This window comes from Seriola aureovittata, chromosome 5 (genome assembly GCF_021018895.1).
Source record: "Seriola aureovittata isolate HTS-2021-v1 ecotype China chromosome 5, ASM2101889v1, whole genome shotgun sequence".
Classification (NCBI taxonomy): Eukaryota; Metazoa; Chordata; class Actinopteri; order Carangiformes; family Carangidae; genus Seriola; species Seriola aureovittata.
This window is the reverse complement of record NC_079368.1, coordinates 3039201-3048337: the sequence shown is the minus strand read 5'-3', so window position 1 is coordinate 3048337 and position 9137 is coordinate 3039201. Positions and strand designations below refer to the sequence as shown.

Genomic DNA, 9137 nt, shown 5'->3' with positions numbered 1-9137 from the left:
AAAGCTTTTAGTATTTCCCACGGTACAACAGAAAAAAGTACATCAGCAAGAAAAAACTCAAAACTGATGGACCTCAGTCACCTACAGTTACCCTGGTCTCCCCAAGCATTTGTCTCTATTGCCATAAGTCCCTGAAATTACACAGAGGGATACTTCTGTACAAACATGAACAGAGTGTCTACATTTATTGAGTGGTTACACTCGTACCCCAGATGTCCACTGGGTGCCGATGTGGGGTGTTTCAATTGACATTGGATGTTTCAAAAGCATAATTTTTGTGATTTAGAATTATACCGAAAGCATATTTACACTTGTTTGGATATTGTTGTGATGTTTGTATCGTTAACAGCAGCTGTATCAGCAAAAAGAAAACTATTACGGGCAGGGTTCGAATTATTCTGAATTAGATTGTGTCAAATGTCTTCGTGTGAACGCTAATGTTAACTTGTTTCTAACTTTAGCCTTAAGTTACAGTTTAGTTAACCAATGTTATCTGGCTGCACCCTTTCATCATCAGTGTTATATGACATTTTATATTGGTGATGAAATGACAAGCTATGAGCTAATGTTAGCAAACACTGGTGCTCAGCCATGTGCAGTGAGACAATGGCAGATTAGTTGTAGATACGTTTTGACATCAATATAGAGTCTATTATTTCATTCGGTGTGTTGGTTTAGTTCGTCTTTTACCTTTAACATTAGTTTTTATAATAGACACCCTCTGTGTTTTCACTCAGAAATCCAGTTTTACCTGGTTGGATTGAACAATATTAAAATACATGTGTGCCCAACACCAAAGTTCACTGAAGCTCTGCCTGCACTGTACTGGGTTCCCTTTCACCCTGGAGAAATAGTTGACCGCCCTGATTGTCATTGTATACTTCACACTGTGATTATAGGTATTTACAGTATATGTAATCATAATGAATTTCACACTTCAGAGACATGAGCTGCTCCTGCAGAAAACAGACCTGGCATGACGGCAAATTATCTGCAGCACCTGTGACAGAGCCAGAACGAGTCACACTCCGTCCAGTGGACACTGGGGGTCGTACAGCAAGTGATGAATATATTCTGCATTTTGTCATTGAGTGTGGTTCTGTATCCACTGGCTGAACCTCCGTGAGTACTTGTTGGGTCTAACTGTGGAAAAAGCCCTGCCTGGGAAACGGGCGCTTTTCCACAGGTTCTCCAGTTTTTTCTTCCAGTTGTAGACGGTAAAAATGTCTATGATGCCCACGAAGTAGCGATGGTCCGGCCCATCGATCACATGAATGGCATTTTTGCAGTTGGGCAGTAGTCTGTGATGATGCTCGTGGAATTCCTGCAGTACTGGGTCAGTCCTGGTCTCTTCCACAGGGCAGGTGATCTCCTGGAGGGGGATCCCGTCACTTGTGCCCTCAGCTGACCCACAGTCTGTAGTATCTGGTGCCCCCTCACCCAGTAGTGGAATGGTGGAAGGGTCTGACCCAGTGGGGCTGACATCCAAGTCCACAGACCTATAGGAGAGACAGAAAGGATTCACAGAACAAAAACATAGTAGACCAGCAGTGAACTCAGAGTATATGCTAAAAAGTGTTTTTAAGTAGTATATTTATATCTATTACTTGTCACATATGCTAGTTTTAGTATTTATCTCAAACAATCAAGCTCAATTTGCAGCCCAATGGATGAAATGAGCAGAAACATTAATCTAAACAAGGATAACTTTTCTTTATGATGTGTTTCAGCTTCATTTATAAGTCTCATACTTCAATGGTTTGGCAAAAGTGTTATTGTGCCAGCCAGGTCTCTCTCCTGCCATTTAATATTTTGACAGTTTTTTCTTTTTAAAAACTTTAGTTATCAGGCAACCCACACGAGTCTTAAAGGGATAGTTGGGGTTATTTGACGTAGGGTTGTGTGAGGTACTTGCTTAGCACAGGCACAGAAGCTGAGCGATGTGCTGATGTGGACGGGGCCAGCCGCAAAAATTTATTGTAGCCGCTTTTAAAAAAATGCCCACAGAAAAAATGTAATAGAAAGCCAATGTAAGATGAAGTCTGTCTCAAATCTACTGCAGGGAGAGCACTGACTATTGTATATCACATAACCCCAGTAAAATAACCCCAAACCAACAAGGTTAGGAAAATTAAATAATGGATCCTCACTTCCTGGATCGGCTAGGTTGTAAGGGATAAGGTTGTACGTCAATGTAATTTCCTCTGAAGTCATGGAGACACCTGTGGCCTCTCTCACACACATTGTGGTAGGTAAGGTCGCCTGTTTTGGGCTTCTTTTTTTAGAGCCAAGTTTACAGAGGTAGTTTTAAGGGGTGAGTGAGTAAAGGAACCAAATCTGTCTTGACTTTTTTGGACATTGGAATTTTGGCAGCTTGCTAATGCGAGAATCTAGAGAACTTTTACGAACATAACTACAAAGACTGTGAATTGGGCTCTGAGCGGTTCAAAAATTGTGGGCGACCAACAACGGTCAACTAGAGAGCTTTACAAGTGTTGGTAGGCCATTTTCTGAAGTTTGCAGAGAGCCAGGCCACGTAGCGTTTTCCCCTACGCAACAATAGGGTTTGTAGTTGCTGAAAGGATGCTGTATATAAAACCTACTTTGTGGTACGAATAACAATATTTGCCAATGAGTGTTTCCCATCGAGCTCATCTTGGTGCAGAGGTTGTCGAGCCAGCAGGAGACTGTAGTCCAGCACATTAAGCTCTTGAAGAAAGGCAGCATCCGCCTTCACTTGATTGGCAAACCAGGACTTCTCTTGACCTACAGCAACCACACAAACATTCCCATTTAGTGCCCTAACCCCTGTCGAGTGCATGTAGCTGGAAAAGAAACTTTGATTGCTCAATAGCTTCATTGATGTGACTACAGAAATAAGTAGCGGGCGAGGACACTTACCTAATACAATGCTCTGTCCTTCAAAGTTATTGTCCTTCAGCACTTTTATTATTTGTTTTCCCCCTGTGTCAGGGCTCGTCCATCTACCCACCTCACAGCCTTTAATGTCGTATCTATGCAATGAAAATGCCACTTTATACAACCAGCAAGTATATCTGAATTCTACAAAACAAAAGATGGGGAACACAAATATACTGTACCTAATATTGATCCTCTCATCGGGGTAAAACACACTCTGCATCACAATGAAGTACTTCTGGAGAGCATTGTAAGTGCAGTGTAAGTGCTGGTATTGTAAGGGTATAATGGATGTAATGACCTACTGGTTATTATGTTGATGAAATACCTTTATTTGATTCGGAATGACAATCCTGTGGACACCTGGAAAGCAGAGAGAAAGATGCATATTATTAAATCACCTGTGATTTTTTTTTGTAAGATTTCTTTCATAACCCATAATCAATAAAAGCTTTTTAACGTCTGCGCTAAAAGGACTTTAGTCCATTACATGATTCTTGTGATCAGGGACAAAGAACCTTAGAGTCCAAGAGCTGAGCAACCGTCCTGAACCAGGTCTCCAGTCCCATGTAACAGTTACAAGATGACATTGGTCTCTTTATTTGTCTAAACATATACAGAGCTTTAACTGATTTGAAACTGACACGTTGCACCAGAAGTGGATAATTTTGCAAGTTACCTTACAGTAGCTATACCTCATTTTTCGCTTTTACTCCCCTGTACTTTTCTTTTTACTCTCCTCTCCATGAATTGATGACGGCAGAAGAGTGTCAATCTACATAGTCACTCTTACCTAGAAATCTCACCATCAATGAATGAGGGTATTTCTCCAGGTGGTCCATATACGCCTGCAGATTGGACAGGAGGAACCTGACCTCGCGCCTGCTCTGGGTCTTCAGGAAGAACCTCTTGTCATTCCTAAAACCAAGCACAAATTATTCATATCCAATGCCACCATTTTAAAAATTCAAGCTTTCTAATCTCGCATATTGCTAGAAAAATGCCTGTGCCAGGAGAGTCACATGCTTCAGCTAAATAATATATCTAAATCTATATCTAGATGTCACAAAATATCCACAAAAGTGAGACAGAGTTTGCTGTTATTGGTACCCAGCAGAAGGCAAAAGCAAATCCTGCCGTGTGCTGGTGTCCTGCTGGAACACATCAAACCTGTTGCAAAGAATTTTGGCGTTTGGTTTGACAGCAACTTAAATTTTGAGCAGCACACAACAAAACTTGTGCAGTCTTGCTTTTACCATTTGAGAAATATATCCAAAACTCTATATATGTCTATCGATCAATATTTCAACCTATTTTATCTTTTAAAGACACAGAGACCAGTTTACAAGCTTTTGTTTCCTCTCGACTCTTCACCTGCCTCAACCACAAATCTATGAATCGGCTCCAGACTGAAAAGGACTTTTAACAGGATCCAGGAGGAGTGACCACATTACACTGGTTTAAGTACGTTTTAGAGATGATTTTAAGATCCTGCTCTTGAATTTTAAAGCTCTTCATGTTCTCTTTCCTTGCTTTATATCTGACCTCTTAACAGCTTATGAACCAGCTCTTGGCCTGAGATCCTTGGACAGAAGGTCTCTTAGTTGCTCCTGAAGCAAAGTGACAGAGGTTTCACAGTCAGAGCCTGAAACTGTGGAACGAGCCGCCTGAGGAAATCAGCAGAGTCACTGACCTCTTTTAAATCTCTTCTTAAAACAAACTTTTATCATAGAGCTTCAATTTCACTTCATTTTATTGACTTCTTTTGCTTTTAATGACAACTTTTCATCTTTTGGTTTTATTCATATTCACTGATTGCTCTCTTGCTGGTGACACTTCCTTTGGTTTATCTGCACAAATACTAAGACATTTTAATTGTATTTCTGATTGCTTGTTTTCACTCTTGCCTTATATGATGTTTTATTATGCTGCCTTGTGTAAAGCACTTTGTAAGCGTGGGTTTAGAAAAGGGCTCTAAAAAGTCAGTTACAGTTAAATCCTGAGGGTGTTTCTTACCTCCACGATTTTTAACTATTCTATTTATCTATCTATCTAATTTTATATTATCTATAAAACACATTTCATTCACCAAGCAAGCCACTGAAGCTTTTGTCTGTACTACCCAGCAGCCAGTCAATTCTCGTGCTTACTTTCATGGATGTGGGGCAGTTACAGCACCAGGGCAGTCTCCCATTTTTTTAACGGTTTTCAGTAACATTTCTTTTTTTCCCTGCATATAGGACGAGTAGTTGTGGTATTAATGACTGGTCGGCCTTTTCTGGAGGTGCCATGCACGGCACAAAAAACACTTATCGTCAAACAGTATTTCACATGCTGTTTCTGCCCAAACTCCACACTACTTCCTTCATTGTCCCCAACTGTTGGAACTAGACATCCCTTGGAAGGTACAGAATCACCCAGTGCAGATAAACCTCCCGGGCATACTGGTCTACAACTGAGACATGTATGTGAATATCTTTATATTGTTTGTGACTGGAAGAGTGAGGACATTTTGGGTGTTAGCTTTGTTTGTGTAGTTAGAAATCAGAGTCAGGATGAAAGAGGGTTAAAGGGTCAGCCGATGAAAGGTGTGATGGTGCTCACGTGACAAAGAAATCCGCCTTGCTTTTGGAGTTGCTGACGAACTGGAGGTAGCAGCCACCTAAGCAGAGGGAGTTCATGTATTCCTCCTCTGTGATGTCCAACGAACGCCTGAGTTTAGCAAACACTGGTGCGGCGAACGTCTGTATCTCAAACCCCTGGAAGGTAAGGGTTCAACAGAAGCCTTGAAAATTTCACAAAGCGCTTTGCTTTCATTTGCTTTACAGGAACTCATAGACCAACAAAGAGTATTTGTGAATATATGATCATAATTGACAACAGTATCCAGGTACTGAAAATAATGTGAAAATAAACACTTGCCTCATGGGTTTGAGTTTCCTCCGCTTTGAAATCTTCAGCTGTGAGTGTATCCTGCGCAAAGAAGTTCATGAGCGAAATTACATCTTCAGTGTTTCATGTTTACAATTCAACCACTGCCTTAAAATGAGAAGAATGTTCACCTGGCCTGCTGTGTCCACAGAGGCCTGAGTTAAAGCACGCATGCCGTCTTTCATCATGGATGTCAGATGGTAGAACTCGTGCTCTGGGTTGATCTCAAACACCCCTAGCATCCTCCATCGTCGTCTCAGCTGCCACCAGTATCTTCGCCTGGCTGCTCCGGAGGTGCCAGCAGCTGTTGTCTGGGCCATCTGTCACACCAGGTAAACAACAAGACCATCAGCTGCAAACTCAGTTACAGACAAACCAAACCATGTGAGTTTAACATGAGTCTCGGATATCAGTCGGACTACAGCTACAGTATATGTTGGACATTAGTGTCTTACACACACACACACACACACACACATACACACACGCACACACACACACTTCAGACATACAGTATGCTGTACAATAAAAGAGAGGAGGCTTCTAAGCTCAAGTTAGGTGTTCTTTCTTTCAAGGTGATCCTCAAAAGCTAAATCACACAACTATATATTCAGGTAGCTCTTACCTGGACCTTCTTGCTTGGGTCTGCCCACACACTGCGTCTGAAATAAATATTGCCTTTGTGTATGTAACGTTTCCTCCCATTGTAACTAGTGCCGCATTCCAGGGCGGTTAGACAAGCTCTGCAGGGTGTGGCAAATTCAAAAGCAAAGGTGTGTGTGGCATGGGAATTTACTCACTGTACTACAAGGAGGAAACCCTGAGGACAGGAAAACCCTCTGCCCCCACCACTCAGACCAGTTCCAGGTCCCATCCCTGTTTTTCCAGAGTCATAGAATATGAACCGTTTGTGTGAAATTTTGTCATAATTGCTGTGTCTCAGGTTAGGGCTAAAAAGTGTTTTGTGCGGTCACAGTGACCTTGCCTTTGACCTAGAATCTAATCAGTTCGTCCTGTTTATGGAGATATCACATTCACAAGGCCAAAACCATGATTTGTGAGATCACCGTCACCTTGACCTTTGACCTGTGAACACCAAAGTCTAATCAGTTCGTCTATGAGTCCAAGGCAATTTGAAGAAGTTCCATCCAGGTGTTACTGAGATATCATGTCCACGAGAATGGGACGAACGTACACTTAATCCTATGCATGGGTAGACAGGTAGACAGGAAAATGGAGTGATTAACTGATACACATTAAACCTTCTCATCAAGACTGTCACTCTTTATTACGAACTGAACTGAAAAATATAAACAATTGTTATGGGTATGTAATGATTGCATTTCTCAGTCATCCCTTTGACTCAGCAGTTTCACTTTCCAACATCCCTTTCACTTCCTCCGTCTCTTCCTTTTTCTCCCAACAAGCCTGTTTCCAAGAATCAGAGACGCTTCTTATCCAGACTGTTGAATTGTGAGCTCAGTATAATCATGTACAGTATAGAACATATGGACTGCAGATACAATGACATCACATTTAGCTGGTCTGATATGAAATATACCTTTCTGTCATCTTACTGTCAGCTCAGTATATTGAGTGGTGAAGATCAGCACAGGTTCAGTTTGTCATGTTAACATACATGAGGAGAAACTAAACACACTAGTCCCATCAGCTGTTTTATTTTCATTTTATTAAAAACCTAAATACAGATAATTTACTTCTTATATACATGTGAAGACAACTTCAGTAAAGAGAACAGAAACCAAAGACTGGCCATTGAGAACATGATCACATAAACCCACTTATTGCATCAACATGACAAAGCCATGATGGTGAACCACTGCTTCATTTCTAAAGACAGTGTTTCCTCTTCAGTGCAGAGTGCTACAGCTTGGATGTGCTGTGGAGTCTTGTTGAGCTCCAAGTAGAGGTTTGACTGGAAGCCGTCGTCGTGCTCACAGCTCCTTTCTTCTCGTACCTGAGTCAATGAGGGACACTGTTAGTGAAAAGCAATGGAAACCTGAAACACTCACAGTAGTGTTTCATACTGGAGATCCTGAGCATCAACACTGTGTCATGTGGTCTGACGTTTGTGATCTTACTTGTTTTTGTTTTTCTGAATGAGTCTTCCCAGTGGTGACTGTGGATCCACACATTTCTCCTTATTTCCTGTTATGGTGATACTGGGGGAGAAGAAAGAGCCGTGTTAGAGAGAAGCTGAAGAACCACACGTCAGTAGATGTGCTTTATTTCAGCTCTTTTACTCACATAATCTCTGTATGTGGACAGAAGACACTTGGCTGGTGTATGACTGGCTCTGCCTTGATGAGCTTTGGGCTGATCCTGCCGATATAACCGTTTGAACACTTGCATCTACGAGATCTGTTGGCTGGTTGTCCTGTGGGAAGAAAAGACAGGAGCTTGTTAACTGCTGATCCAAACCTGAGACAAAACAGATCATGATCATGAATGAATCACACAACAATAAACTTTTACAGTACCTTGTGCACAGAGGACGAGCAGGCAGGTGAGAGAGGCAACGACAGCTGAATTCATAGTTGTGGCTGTAGACAGGTTCTGGCTCTCACTGCAGTGTCTTTATTCAGTCTGGACTCCTGATGGTGTACAGCACATGGGATCTCTCTTTTATACACTGGGCAACATGCACACAGGGCTGCTGGTTACCATGACGCAACAGTTTCACTTTCCAATATCCCTTTCACTTCCTCTGTCTCTTCCTTTTTCTTCCCGCAAGCCTGTTTCCAAGAATCAGAGACGCTTCTTATACAGACTGTTTGTCTCAGAGAAACATTTCAGTCTACAGAGTGGCTTCTCTGTAATAATGTCAACATGAAGAAGAGGATTCACAGTGGTACTGTACTGAATGATGTTTATACCAGAGGTTAATCAAAACCAACAGAGACCTGTTGGTGCTTCAGCTAAAGTGTCACCCACTGCCTCTATTGTGTTACAGGATTTTTGCTTAATCATCCACTCTACAACTCCACTGATGTTGTAATGTGTGTTGCTCTCCAAGTGTGTTGCAGCTCTTACCCCCCCCTTCCCTAATTAGGTGCCTGAACCAACTCACCTGGAGCTTGTTCCAGACCACTGTCAGCTGTTTGTCACTTCCACATCAGTGGACATCTATATCAGCCTCCCAGAACTGCTTTTGTGGGCCCTTTGGCCACAGAGCTGCTTATAAATGTGTTGTGTTGTTACCGTGGTTGTTGCTCAGGCCTTTTGAGTTGGAGTCTGTCTTATCCTTGCTGACTGATTGTATTCCC

The 9137-nt window shown here is 41.9% G+C and overlaps 2 protein-coding genes across 2 annotated transcripts; both read right to left on the bottom strand.

Annotated features, from left to right (window-relative positions):
• Positions 1–351: 351 nt before the first annotated feature.
• On the bottom strand, positions 352–6555 carry LOC130169168 (phosphatidylinositol 4-phosphate 5-kinase-like protein 1). Its single transcript, XM_056375645.1, has 10 exons — positions 6476–6555; positions 5982–6170; positions 5842–5892; positions 5524–5678; positions 3713–3837; positions 3248–3282; positions 3102–3157; positions 2902–3014; positions 2604–2766; positions 352–1499 (listed from the first exon to the last, which is right to left on the bottom strand). Exons 2-10 carry the CDS (start codon positions 6168–6170, stop codon positions 1085–1087), a joined length of 1302 nt encoding a protein of 433 aa, XP_056231620.1. The 5' UTR covers positions 6476–6555; the 3' UTR covers positions 352–1084.
• Positions 6556–7520: 965 nt separating this feature from the next.
• Positions 7521–8506, bottom strand: LOC130169824 (C-X-C motif chemokine 10-like). Its single transcript, XM_056376840.1, has 4 exons — positions 8352–8506; positions 8119–8248; positions 7953–8033; positions 7521–7828 (listed from the first exon to the last, which is right to left on the bottom strand). The coding sequence occupies exons 1-4, from the start codon at positions 8404–8406 to the stop codon at positions 7735–7737; spliced, it is 360 nt and encodes a 119-aa protein (XP_056232815.1). The 5' UTR covers positions 8407–8506; the 3' UTR covers positions 7521–7734.
• Between the last annotated feature and the right edge of the window lie 631 nt (positions 8507–9137).

Coding starts and splice junctions, on each gene's coding strand:
- LOC130169168 (XM_056375645.1), bottom strand. CDS start 6,170: ATGGCCCAGACAACAGCTGCTGGCACCTCCGGAGCAGCCAGGCGAAGA. Junction 3,015..3,101: donor GATGAGAGGATCAATATTAG/GTACAGTATATT, acceptor TTCATTGCATAG/ATACGACATTAAAGGCTGTG. Junction 2,767..2,901: donor AGGACAGAGCATTGTATTAG/GTAAGTGTCCTC, acceptor TGGTTGCTGTAG/GTCAAGAGAAGTCCTGGTTT.
- LOC130169824 (XM_056376840.1), bottom strand. CDS start 8,406: ATGAATTCAGCTGTCGTTGCCTCTCTCACCTGCCTGCTCGTCCTCTGT. Junction 8,034..8,118: donor TGTCCACATACAGAGATTAT/GTGAGTAAAAGA, acceptor CTTCTCCCCCAG/TATCACCATAACAGGAAATA. Junction 7,829..7,952: donor ATTCAGAAAAACAAAAACAA/GTAAGATCACAA, acceptor TCATTGACTCAG/GTACGAGAAGAAAGGAGCTG.